The sequence below is a fragment of the Buceros rhinoceros genome, unplaced genomic scaffold, assembly GCF_000710305.1.
Source record: "Buceros rhinoceros silvestris isolate BGI_N320 unplaced genomic scaffold, ASM71030v1 scaffold571, whole genome shotgun sequence".
NCBI classification, from domain to species: domain Eukaryota; kingdom Metazoa; phylum Chordata; class Aves; order Bucerotiformes; family Bucerotidae; genus Buceros; species Buceros rhinoceros.
In genome coordinates this window covers 45,954-59,532 of record NW_010394636.1, presented here as the reverse complement: position 1 = coordinate 59,532, position 13,579 = coordinate 45,954, and the positions used below count along the sequence as shown (strand labels likewise).

The 13,579-nt window shown below is 41.7% G+C and overlaps 1 protein-coding gene across 1 annotated transcript in view; it reads left to right on the top strand.

The window, feature by feature from the left end:
- TH (tyrosine hydroxylase) overlaps positions 1-13,579 on the top strand; it is a gene marked incomplete at its 5' end in the record, with an annotated part of 34,659 nt that overhangs the window by 13,106 nt on the left and 7,974 nt on the right. The window contains 5 exons of the mRNA XM_010145273.1: positions 220-365; positions 7,835-7,970; positions 8,615-8,684; positions 10,278-10,334; positions 13,323-13,418. Of these exons, the coding sequence (XP_010143575.1) occupies positions 220-365; positions 7,835-7,970; positions 8,615-8,684; positions 10,278-10,334; positions 13,323-13,418 (505 nt within the window). The remainder of the gene's footprint in view (positions 1-219; positions 366-7,834; positions 7,971-8,614; positions 8,685-10,277; positions 10,335-13,322; positions 13,419-13,579) is intronic.

Here is a 13,579-nt window from a genome sequence, read left to right as displayed (position 1 = left end):
TGCTGAACCAAAAAAACCTTCTGAAGGAAAAGGGAAACAAAACCCCCTTATGCTACATCCACCCATGCATCAACTTCCAAGCACCAGGTGTCCTGAATTAAGATTTTTTAGATCATTACCTGTGCTGGGGGTTTATGCCTCTCTGTGGATCTGCAGATAGGGCAGATAAGTAGTGCTTTATTGAGGTGGGCTCATACTATATGGCTTTTGCTTTTTTAGGAGAGAAGTCTACAGGAAACTGAGCAGCCTTTACCCTACTCATGCCTGTAAGCAGTACCTGGATGCTTTCCAGCAGCTGGAGGAATACTGTGGCTACCATGAGGATAACATACCTCAACTTCAGGATGTCTCCAGATTTTTAAAAGGTCAGTCATTATTAACTATGTTTTACTCTAGGATTTCCTGGATACATTTGTACACCACAAACACATACAAACCATCTCATAGGACCCAAGCTGGTGAGCAGGTCTGACTAGTTATGGCGTTCCTTGTGCAAGATGAGCTGTAGCACAGGGCATTAATATCACGCATGTCTAGGGACCAAGGTGTAAACAAGTTTATGTTTGTTCTGTGAGTGGCTGCAGCTGCTGTAGCACTAGCCAGCTAATTCCAGAACTGGCAGCAGTAGAGTCACAGCAGCACAGTCACAGCAGCACACTGCTCAGCATGACTTCCACACACTGCTTTTCCATGACTTCTACACACAGCTTTTCTATGGGTTTGGTGGTATTTTATGCTTCTATGACTATGCTGCTAGTAAGACACAAAAACAAGTACAGGTGCATACCTCTCAAGTCCACTTTTTCCTGATATGTAAGACAGGATGGCAGTATGTGCTGGAGGAAATGAATTCCAGAAGGTCCTGCTAGTCAGTCAGCAGCTGCTCTGAAATAATACTGCTTCCTTCTGTCTCTGTGGCCCCACTTGTCACACAGCACTCTTTGTGTGCAAAACACAAACTGTACTGTGTTCTGGATAGGAGAGCAGAAAGGCTGTGGTACTAGTCTGTAAATGCATGAAGATGTGGCCTTAGATGAAAGCACACATAAGATTGCTAGGCTGACCTACCCGCTATTAGCTGTGGGCTGACTAGCAAGGCGAAGGGGAGGAAGGGAGCCTGCATTACTTTTATGAGGCCACAGGCTGCATGGATTTCCATGGGGCTTTGTGTCAACAAGCTCTTTTCCTGTCATTATCAAAAATGACTAAAGGTGGTCTTTAAAGTCTCCTTACCCCTTCTCAGTAACAAGGAGATGTGCCAGAGAGAGGAGGGCAACTGATGACTATGATGAAATAAATATAAAAAGTATGGCTTAACTTAAAATAAATGCAATATTCAGGAAATAATTGACCTGCCCCATGTATCAGCAGGTGATGTTAGTAAGATTTTATAACCTTTCTGTTGTTGAAAAGTTTTCTAAGACATTGATGTTTTTAGGGAAGATTAAGCTGTTCAGTGGCATAGTTTTTATTGCACCTTTAGTGTAAGGGAATGAGGGGTTGGCATAGGTACAGCACCTCTCGTGATCATCTTCACATTCAGCCATAGGAATTTTTCTATGTATGCATTATGTACTTTCTCATGTATTTTCCCTTCTATTCAACTATCCATCTTACTTCCTTCCTGTCCTGATTTGACTTAGAACAGAACTCATTCTGTTAAGTGTTTTTATTTTCCAGCTCAGTCTCTTCTCAGTGACGGCACTTCCTGAAGGTAACGGTGTATTTCTGCAGACAGTGTCTGCTTCGAGAAGTGATAACGCTTGATGTTTACAGTCACCACCAGGGACTGGGATGCAGAAAGGCTCTTGCTTGTACTTGCTCCTGTGCAGACCCAGGTCACTGTTAAATCCTGTGTATCGCGGTGGGGGTGCAGTGAGTGAGAGGCTGCACCTGCAGGGAGGAGCGGACAGGACAGGTGATGCTAAAGGGACCTACAAGGTGTTCTGTCTCATAGACGTCATATTCAGGATAAAGCTGAGGGTTTGCAAGGGTCAAGCTCTCTTCTTCAATGCCTGGTGCCTGAGGAGGACTCCACTCTGCTTTCGATCCCAGTCTGTGCTTTCCTAAATTCACTTCTAGAATCCAGCTCCTGAATCTGATTCCCATCTGCCACCAACCTCAGCCTGGGCCTTCCCCAGTGTCTGACCGCAGCATCACTGGGGATGGTGATGTGGTTGCTGTCAGGGAGGCTCGGTTTAGGATTGTATATATCTGTATACATTTAATTTTCTTGTTCTTATTTTCAAGGGTCAAGCTCTCTTCTTCAATGCCTGGTGCCTGAGGAGGACTCCACTCTGCTTTCGATCCCAGTCTGTGCTTTCCTAAATTCACTTCTAGAATCCAGCTCCTGAATCTGATTCCCATCTGCCACCAACCTCAGCCTGGGCCTTCCCCAGTGTCTGACCGCAGCATCACTGGGGATGGTGATGTGGTTGCTGTCAGGGAGGCTCGGTTTAGGATTGTATATATCTGTATACATTTAATTTTCTTGTTCTTATTTTCATTTTCACTAAAGCAGTTTCAGTTTTCTTTTCCAATCCATAAATCTCTCTCCCTTATTCCCTATCTCTTCCCCTTTGGGAAGGGAGAGGGGTTAGTAGAGAGTATCTGTCATTCATCTAACTGCCAGTCCAGCCTTAACCCTTGACAACAGGATAAATACATTTTTTTAATCCTTTCAAGGGATATATCTGTGGAAAGAGGTTAACAGAGAGCATCTGTTATTCGCCTAGTGGGCAGCCCAGCCCTAACCTGTGGCACCTCCTACAGTAACGAGGCTGATAAAAATTTTTTCTCATAAAGCAGTTGATCTCATCTTATCTCATTTACAAAGTAGCTTACAGCAGGGAGCTCCAGAACTCGTGTGATGTTTATTTGATTACCACAGGTATTCATATTCCTAAAGTCGATCAGGTGATTTCAAACTGGGAGAATTTAGAATAATGTAAGAATATCCTGTCAAAATACTATTTGTATTGCTCATGTTGATTGACAGAATTTGATTGCCTAGAGTTTGGGCCTGCTCACTTCTTCTGTAGGCTCTAGTTCTGTATTTTCTCTATGCCATACAAATTGTCCTAAGGAAAAAAAAAAGGCAGTAAAAACAGTAATTCTGAAAATTCTCCTAATAATGGTTGGGAAGACATTCACAGTGAGTTTCAACTCACCTACTATAAACATAAGCTGTCTAGTCTAAACATAATCGTCCAAACTATTCTGACTGGAAATGAGAATCAGGCACTTGAGAAGAATTTTATTCCATCTTGAAATAGGTGTCTAAGGAAAATGGAAACAATGGTGTTCCCCAGGATCTCTGATCCTGCCCCTCCTAAATTATAGACAAAACCTGGATTAGATTAGCCTACACACTTTGTAAAAGATTATGCATAGATGGAATAAAGTTTGTTCGAAAGAATTCTGTTTACAGCTCAGCACCATTTAGGGGTGAATAAGCTATTTCAGTCCCATTATGTGAGGCTTTGAACTGATATCTTCCTTAGCTTCAGTAATTCCTTCTAATAAGGTCATTTCACTATACAGAACACTTTCTAGAATAGCATGAAGATAGACATTATTGCAAAGTCCCTTTATAACATACTCAGACTGAGTCAGAAACATCTGCAAGGTCTGTAAATTCTGTGTTAAAGATAGCCTCATGCCAAGCAGCTGCTGGATGAGGGGTATTATTTATAAGTACTTCTGATTAATTACTGATTTGGGTATATTTTACCACCAGCCTCAGCAAGACCAGATTTTTTGCTCCTTACAGCTCATCGTGTTACAGGTGTGAAGTGCTCAACCAACCAAACCTTAACCAAAATACTGGCTGTGAGTGTGTCCCAAAACTCCTTGGCCTACCATGAGTGTATTTTGACTACAATCTATGTGGAGATGCATAGTGCAGTTTCTCCTGTCACTGGTTAGCTCTGGGTGAGCCCTAAACTGTCCTGCTCTCCCATTTAGGACATAAATCCCAGCACATACCTTTGCTAAATACTGCCTCTAAGGATTGGACTCTTCTTTAGCATATGTGATGATAAGATTTTGACTAGAATGGAGGAGAAGAGAAGAGAAAAGAGAGACGAGAAGAGAATATTTCTGTTGGAGGGGACCTACAACAGTCATCTAGTCCAACTGCCTGACCAGTTCAGGGCTGATCAAAAGTTAAAGCATATTGTTAAGGGCATTTTCCAAATGCCTCTTAAGCTCTGACAGGCTTGGGGCATCGGTCTTCTCTCTAGGAAGCCTGTTTCAGTGTTTGACCACCCTCTTGGTAAAGAAATGCTTCCTAATGTTTAGTCTAACCCTTCCCTGGTGTAGCTTTGAAAAACCTCCCCTGGTGCATCTTTGAATATAATCAACTATAGGGATACAGAGAGAGAAGCATCCTGGAGAGAAAGTGTCATGTTATAACCAGCCCACACAGCCAGATGAAATTCCAATTTTTCTTTTATTCAGCAGTATCTATGAACTTAAGTAAGCAATTCCTTTTGACTTCAGTACAAGTTGAACTACGAGATCTGTCTAGTGTTACCTGGCCTGCTAATGAGGCTAATTTGAACAGAAATTAACTCTACATCATAAGTATTACCTTATTACTTCAGGGGAATTTAAATGGTTAACCATGAGACTGCTTAACACGGCGCTTTTCTAAAGGGTTGACTAGATGAACCAAGGCACATCTTTCTTTCTAGGAAAGATGTTTGGATTTAGGCATTCATTGTCCTCCACAGCTGGAAAAAGTTACCGCCAGTGAACTCAAGCAAGCTCACACTACAATACACAGGCCTGTATACATGAGGTTTTTAGGCCAAGAATTAAGCCTTACAGATCACTTTAGGTCAACTGCTCAAGACCTTCTCTTCAATTCATTCTGATTTCAGAGATCTTTGGGCAACAGTCCCAATCAGCCACACCCCCAATGCTCGACTGATTGCTGGTTTTATTGTGCAGTAATGAAATAGAAGTTCAGATTTTGCAGGTAAGACCTTCAGCAGATAGATAACTTTTTTCTATGGCTTTTCAAGGCAGCTGGCCAAGTCTGTTCTGTCAGCATGAATCAGACTGTCTGATTCACTGGCATACATTTAAAAGGGCATCTCAGGGAACATAGGCCTCCTGCTTCTCCAACGTGGATGCTAAAGCAATATATATTTCCCTAGACTCTCTCATAATTCTTCCAAAAGTAAGTTACTTAGGGCTTGGTTCTCTTCTGATAAACTTTTCAGCTAATGCAGTTTTTGATTCTACTCAGACTCGGAATTCAGCTCAAAGACAAACAGATTCTGATTTTCTCATTCCTTTGAGTTGGTTTAATATGGCATTAGCAGCAAGGGGTAAGTATCTTTGTTGTCCCAGCTCCTGGCTGGTGCCTAAGGAGACATGGCTGTCGGTCTGTCTATTCTACCAAACACTTCACTTTCTTAATTGGGGTGGGGGTTGGGGGGCGGGGTGGATGGGCTAGAATAGTAAGCTGCTTTACAAACATTTCTGGTTTACTGGTTAAATCTGATGATTTTGCTCAGCATATAGGCAAAGATAAAGACATATTCTTTTTTTTTTTTTTTTAAGGGAGTTTTGTACTCATTTCTTTTGAATTCAGTGGAGCCATAAAAGATAAACATGGTAAACGCTAACTTCCTGGTGCCTCACATTGTCAGTTGGAAGCATTCCTTGCTATCCACATTTTTTTTTGTCCTTTATAGCTTCAGATGTTTTGTCACTTCTAATTCTTCCAGTGAAGGCTTTTTTCCCCCTTTTCTTCTCCATCCTTCCTTTTTTTCTCTTTCTTTCTTTTTTTTTAAATGAGAAAAATGCTAATAGCCAGACAGAGCAAGACAACAAATTCTGGAAGAAACATTAAAAACCAAACCAGAACAAATCTTGTAAATGGTTTGGTTTCTGGGTGGGATTTTTTGTGTTTGTTTACATAAAATAAATTAGATTCCAGGCTTCATGACACAATAGAATATGGACAGGAAAGAGAGAATAAAGCAATTTCTGCTTTTTAAAAAAATATAGTTTTATGCTTTAAAGAAGATGAAATGTCACTTATGGTGGCTGAGAATGCAACAGAGATTTTGAATATAAGACTTAAAAAAGATTATCATTGGCTCTCTTTTAAAGCAGTGATTTTTAAAATTTTCTTAGCTTTGCAGACCACCAACATGTTTCCCATGGAAATGTGGATTTTGTGTTCTGCTGATCATAGGACTCGTTGTTTTGTTAGCTGTCTCTCACAGACCTTTTGTAGTAATGCAGGGTGTCCTGGGGTAACACTGATAGCACAAGCTGAAATCACGGTGCAAAAATATTGCATTCTTCTGTCTTGTTCTGTGGACATGTGTAAAGCAAATCTCACATGATCACATCACTGGAATGGTGAAACATAATGGTGAAAAAAAAGGAGGAAAAAAGGTGAGGGCACTGATGGAAATTCTGATGTTAAATGGTTACAGGCCAAATTCCAGCACTCTTATACCTGATGAGGATTCTTTGCTCTTTTTCCTGAGTGTCCCCACTCTAATGAAGCCCAGGCAGAAAGATAAGTTTAATAGCGAGTTTTGCCAGTGCTGAGCTAGTTTGTACATGAGGAGTATGCACTGGCAAAGGGAAATGAAGTTGAATAGCATGCCCCAATTCTACATTTGAGGTGTGTTGAGCTGGGTCCAATGAGAAATAGAATTGCTCAGGCTGGATCAGACCCATGGACCACCTAATTCTGTCTTCAACAGTGCAAGGTACCAGGAATTTCAGTGCATGAAATAAGAAAGTCTGCAGGATGGCTGAAGAGTAACCTAGCATCAGGCAAGAGCTGGGCTCTCTCAGACAAGGGTAGGAGTGAATCATAGAATTATCTGGTTGGAAGAGAGCTTTAAGATAATTGAGTCCAACCATTCACTGTGAACTGCCAGAGTCCCTAAACCATGTCCCTCAGTGCCACATCTACACAGCTCTTGAGCACATCCAGGGATGGGGACTCCACCACCAACTCGGGCAGCCTGTTCCAATGCTTTACAACCCTCTCTGTAAAGAAATTTTTCCAGATATCTAACCTAGATCTCCCCCGGTACCATTTACGGCCATTTCCTCTCATCCTGTCACTTGTCACATGGGAGAAGAGACCAACCCCCTCCTCTCTAAAACCTCCTTTAAGGTAGTTGTAGAGCGCAATAAGGTCTCCCCTCAGCCTCTTTTTCTCCAGGCTAAACAACCCCAGTTCCTTCCGTCACTCCTCATAAGACTTGTTCTCTAGATCCTTCACCAACTTTGTTGCCCTTCTCTGAACACGCTCCAGCACCTCAACGTCCTTCTTGAAGTGAGGGGCTCAAAACTGAACACAGTCCTCAAGATGTGGGTTATGCCCCTTATCTAACTCTTGTTTTCCTTTTACATAGGCTATACGGGAAATGAAAGAGGTAATACAAGAATTAAAAGACTAGGCAGGACTGAAAATGCAGGTTCTGTTCCCTGATTGATTATAAGTATCTCATGTGACCTCAGACATATCACTGACATGTGGAACATAGTAGATAAATGTGTGTAAATGTGCTAAAAATGTACAGTGGAGTAGACAGCACTCCCAGACCTCCTAACGTGCTGTGTGAATAGGTGTAGGATGGGTAGCCAAGTGATTTGATGTTGCAGTAGTTGGACCCATAGCGGTACAGGGGCACATCGATAATGATAAGCCAGGATGTTCCTACTATACTTAGGTGGAGGTAGCTACTGCAACAGAGCACAAGGGTCCTCTGAAACTACTTACCTGAAGTAAGTGTGCCGTGTAGTTAACCCTAGAAATACCTAAACTTGGTCTCACTTTTCTTTGCAGAAAGAACAGGTTTCCAGCTGAGACCAGCTGCAGGACTGCTGACTGCTCGTGACTTCCTTGCCAGCCTGGCATTTCGTGTCTTCCAGACCACACAGTATATAAGGCATTTCTCTTCTCCTATGCATTCCCCAGAACCGTAAGTTTGATGTCCTGGCACAATCCCATCCTTCTGAATAAGATGAGGATGATTCTCTTGGGAATGACTCTGGAGCGCTATCCAGTAGTCCACAGAATGAAACAATTGGAGAAACTGGAGAGTAAGAAAGGGAAGTCATGCATGAGAGGGTGTGGGTCTCTGTCTCTCTTGCAAAGTTGTCTGGGGAAAGAAAAGACTGGATAATATCTGATTTAATCTTTTCATCCTGCCTTCAGTTACCATCTGCTGGGTTTGACTCCCTGCTGTGAAACTCTCCCAGTAAAGTGCTGGCCAGACAGCAGCAATTACATTTCATGAGAAATTATAAGTTCACACAGATGCTTTTGTTGTATGCTGGGACAAAACAGGGGCCTTTCAAAGATGTTGTAACATAGGAGACTAGTGCTCATGCCATCCCAAGAGATCCAATAGCCAAGGTAGCGGGGGGCAGCTGGCTCCTCATGGCAGAAGGGAATACTCTCTCACACTCCCTGCGTAGCCAGACCAGGTAAGGAGGCAGCTACTGACGAGCAGCCCTCACACTAGCTCTCTTTCAGAGTATATCAGCTAAAGTCTTTCATGGGAAGTTCATGTAGGGCAGGAAAAGAAACTTTTATTAAACACGAAGGTCACTTGTTTTCCAGAGACTGCTGCCATGAGTTGTTGGGTCATGTTCCCATGCTGGCTGACAAGGAGTTTGCCCAGTTCTCACAGGTAAGAAGCTTGTTCTGCTGGCTGTTTAACCAACTGCTCTGCACAGCAGTCCAGATGTGCGTTAAATGCATGAAACACTATTTTAAGACATGATTATACCCAAGTTACAACCTCCAGGAGTGGTGGGCTAGCAGTGCCTGAGGAGACATTTACTCCAAGAGCGCAGTAACACTGCTCCCTATGGACATCATGTAAAAAGAAGAGCAGGCAGTGGTTGTGGGACTTCTCTGTGGGAAGGCCGTGTCTGTCTACAGAAGGATGCCTCTGTGGTGCTGTGAGTTTGAGTTGTACTGACTACACTCTTCCCCTGGCTTCCTGTCCTACACCATAGGAACATAACCAGCAACAGCTATTGAGCCCTCAGGCTGATTCTGTCTCTGGCTCTACATTTTTATCTCACATGATACTTTAATTGTGTCCATCAACACGTCATTCACTAGAGCTGATTTTTCTTTTACAATTCATCAGATTCTCACAGCATTATTCACACTGGTGAAGAGGCTCCAAAAAGCAAACAGGGCTTCTTTGTACAAAAAGGGGTTATTTAGTAGAGCAGTAATGTTAGACCCAAGTGAACCCAATGACCTCCTATAATTAAAGACTTCAGAACGGTGAATGTGCCTCAAAACCATACCAGAGGGAAGAAGATAACTCATATTCTAGACTTACCAATCAGTGGCCAGTGTGGAAACTGGCAATGAGAGCAGAAGGGGTTACATGATGTAGGTCTCTGTCAGAATATCCTAAAAGGAAGGCCACTTCACCTCATACAATGTAGTTTCCAGTTGATTCAACTTGGATACATGCCAGTTTCCAGTTTGGTCCTAAATATTGGTTATTGTCAGATTCAGATGATTAGTACTTAAAATATCCTAGTGGTCTATAATTTATTCTGGAAGAAGCCTCTTCAGTTCAGTTCAATACCAGAACTGGAGACACATTCGAAATAAGAGATTATAGCAATTTCAAAACTTCCAGCTTTCCTCTTTTCCCATCTATAACACAGACAATACAACATGGGATCATGTTAAATGAATATTTACAGTTCTTTTTTTTTTTCCCACAAAATATTTTCACAGTTGAAATTCACCCCATGAAAATTCTTTTTTGTTCCATTCAACATGAGACAACGTTTGTTTGCTGCATGATATGGCTCCTGGCATAGCTAAAAAGAATCCTCCCTGTACTGACCCACTCATAAGGGCAGTCCGAAAGGACTTTCAGAGAGTGAGAGACAGAAAGGTGATGGCAGAGATAAAACTCAGCTTGCTGCCCTTCCTTCTCATGCCTCGCTATAAATCTTTGCCAGGCATAGTCCTGCATTAAGTCAAGAGATGGTTAATTTCAAACAGAGAACACTGAGAATTAAACACTCATCTAAAGTGGCTCCCAGCAGTATGTAGCTGGGGGCCAGGGAGAGGTAGGCATCCTGGAAGCAATGGAAGGTCATTTTGGGTGACAAAAACAATGAATAGTTCATGCTATTCATGCTAGAAATGATGTGGTCCTCCCCCTTCTCTCTTTCTCTCCCTTGGGCTGAATAATCCCACTAGTGTAACATTGCCTGCTTGCTTGCTTGCTTACTTGCTTTAGGATATTGGACTGGCTTCTCTTGGATCATCTGAAGCGGATATTGAGAAACTGGCCACAGTAAGTACAGATGGCAGTTTAATATTGGAGTCAAAACCCAAACAATTCACTGCATATTCCTTTCTGTGCAGGGCAGGCTCTTCTTCAACGTCTCAGATTATCTGCAAAAATGGGAGCATCAGCAGGATTGTCTCTTCTCCTCATCTGTGGGTTAGGGAGATGCTGGAACAGGGGCTGGAGTCTCTCTAGAGGGGCCTGGAAGCATGTGATTCCACCTGTGGAAATGTTTTTCCTTTTTGCTTCTATAATAATATATCGCTGAAACAGAATTTCTACGATTTCAGCCATGGAAGGGTCCCAGTTCTCCACATTCACCTAACAGACTGGATACCCAATGTGATTCCTGCATTTTCTCCTACATGAGGTGCAGGGAACCATCACAATTTGGTTCACTCTGTGTTCATTAATCTCACAAAACAGGTGAGCCTTTAAAAGCAGTTTGAGAGCAGGTACTCTCATCTGGTTTTGAGTCACTGGGCTCCATATATCTGTCAAAACAACTCATGCAGCACCTCGCTGCCGTCTTCATTTGTACTGAAAGGCAACTGGAAGCCAGATGATTTTTTTTAATATAATGACAGCCATTTCCCAGTCTTGATGTTTTTTTTTCAGGGGAGGAGAGGAGCCTTACCGTCACCCGGTCGGGTGAAGCTCATTCAGGAAAGGATGTAGGTAGAAGGAGACTGTCACTTCCGAAATTCCTCACCCAGCCCATAACTCCACTCATAGTGAAACAGAATGAGACACTGTGTGAAGGAGATTATGGCTCACCTAAAAGCTATCTGCATGCGCCCATCCTTGGGTCAGCACTGCATAAGACTAGCAGTATTTTTAGAGTTTGAGGAGCAAAAGATACCAGTGCTGATTTTTTTGTAGTACTGTCTAGTCCTGGGCTGATGAGATATGGGGACTATGCAGGAAGAGGCAGTGACATGTCCACATTTCCTCTGTAATTTACTCTTTCTGGGTCTAGGGAGGTTGGAGTAAGATTAAGTAAGATTAACCCCTTTGCTAGGGTTACAAGAATTATGAATCCTGGAGAGCCATTTTGCTTTGTTACCCATATCTTGGCGAGATTGGGTGAAGGCCAGTGGCTTACATAGAATTCCTCTGCAGACCCTGGACTGGTTAGGACTAGATTAGAGAAAGGCTTAAGACTAGAAGAATGATAAGTCTCATATCTAAAATTGTCATAGTATCATCTAGGGTTTAGGGAGGTAGAATAAAGGCTCCTTTTTTAAAGGGCTACCTGCAGTTCAGCACCTATGAAAATACAATTCTTTAAGTGCTATTCAAGCATTCTGAGTAGTAAACATATTCTGGATTGAACATCTCAATTGTTTGAAGGTTAGACATCTATTCACTATCCTGACATAGATGTCTAACATAAATTCTTTTTTCTTTCTGGCAGTCCCAATCATTCTCTGTTCATTATAAAGAGAATGTAGGTAACTAGCTTAGATGATAGGAGGACATTTAAGCCAATGAAAAGTTTATTTAGAGCATCTCGACTTTGCTTGTTGCTATGGTCTATAACCTTTGTAAGACGAACTTAAAAATGCCATTATTTCATTTCATCCCTGGACTTCTCTAAAAAGGTGGATCTTTTCCAGTGTTCATGTCATCCACAGAGTCCTGCTAGTACCATGTCTTGTATTCTTTAAAAACAGTGAGAGCCAAATGAACCTCACTAACAAAAAGCCAAATTCAGGATACCTAAGGAAACAAAAAAGAATTCCTCCTCCTCCCATGTCTAAATCTCTAATCAGAAAGACCTTCTGCAAAATGAGGAGATACTCAAAAGACTTTTCACTGTGGAATAATAAGAATTCAGATTATTAACACAATAAGAGTGGAGAATTATTAGCTGAACTGTAGAGAGAGCAGCTCAGAATTCTGCAAAAGGATCCCAGCATGCTGTTTCTTTAGTGGTAAATTTTCAGGCTAAAACCAACTCATCAAAATTATAAGACATGTGAAAGAGGGTGGGAGAAAGAAAGCGAAAGAAAGTAAGAGGCAGAATACACAGAAAAACCTAGAGCTTCATATTGTTTTACAAACTGCCTGAAGCCCTTTTATTACTGAGAAAGTAATACTTATGGCTAAACTGAAGACAAGGTCCAGCCCTGTGTATGAGGCAGCAAAAAGCTACGTGTCCCTAAAGGAACCTTGAAGAGTTGTGACACAGAGTCATATTCTTGAAATACCTCGTGTTTTCCATGTTTTTCTCTTGCACAACACCTATCCAGCTGCTCAAGTGTCAGACTGTGTCCAGAACTGGTCCTCCACTCTTCACTTCCTTAGACGTTATAGTAAGAGAAGGGATAAAAGGCGGTCAGAGCCAAGGGTTGCTTTTATCCCACTGCTGTCTGGCAGGCAAAGAAAGTATAGTCCTAAGCATACTTTATTGCAAGAAAAGCCCGGAGAGTTCGACTGGAGAGTGATAATGATGTAATTGGCATAATGCTAAAGGGTACATTGCTGCTAAGGGAGAACTAATTCTTCTGAATATTATTACACAGACAAACAAGGAGTGAAACTGTCTTTCCACAGGTCTTTCCTAGGGTCTTGAGCCCTCTGTGTGAATCTATCTGTCCTTCTGGGCACTATGGGTTGAAATCTGTGAGCTTCAACTGACTGTAATGAAACTCAGGGCTAAGAGGTCACAGGGTAATTCATAACATCTTCCAAAGAAAAGAAGGAGATAGGGCTTTATGGCTGTATTTACCCATGTAATTATCATTAGCTTTTGTTTTTCTTAGGTTTTGGAGAATGAGAATGGAAAGAATGACAAGTTTTGAAAAAATGTCCTATAATTTGTGTGTGTTACATATCTTGAGAGAAAAAAATAATTTTTTAAACATCTATAAAAGTTAAAGATACAAAGACATTAAGAAATAAGGATAAAAGGAAATAAAAGGAAAAATTAGAAGCTTAAAAATTAGCTTCCTCTTGAGACTGCTTTTCACAAGTTCTTCTTATCACCAGCTTTATTGGTTCACTGTGGAGTTTGGTCTCTGCAAGCAAAATGGATCGATCAAAGCTTATGGAGCAGGACTTCTTTCATCTTATGGGGAGCTTATGGTATGTATCAAACGTATGGTATTGAAATACCTCTATAATCCAGTTTTCTGAAGTCTCTGGTAAACACAAAATACTGTTTCCTCACATAAAGGAATATGATTTAAAATACTGATCTTTCATCTACAAAGAAACTCATTCTCCCTTCCCAGAATCTACTGAGT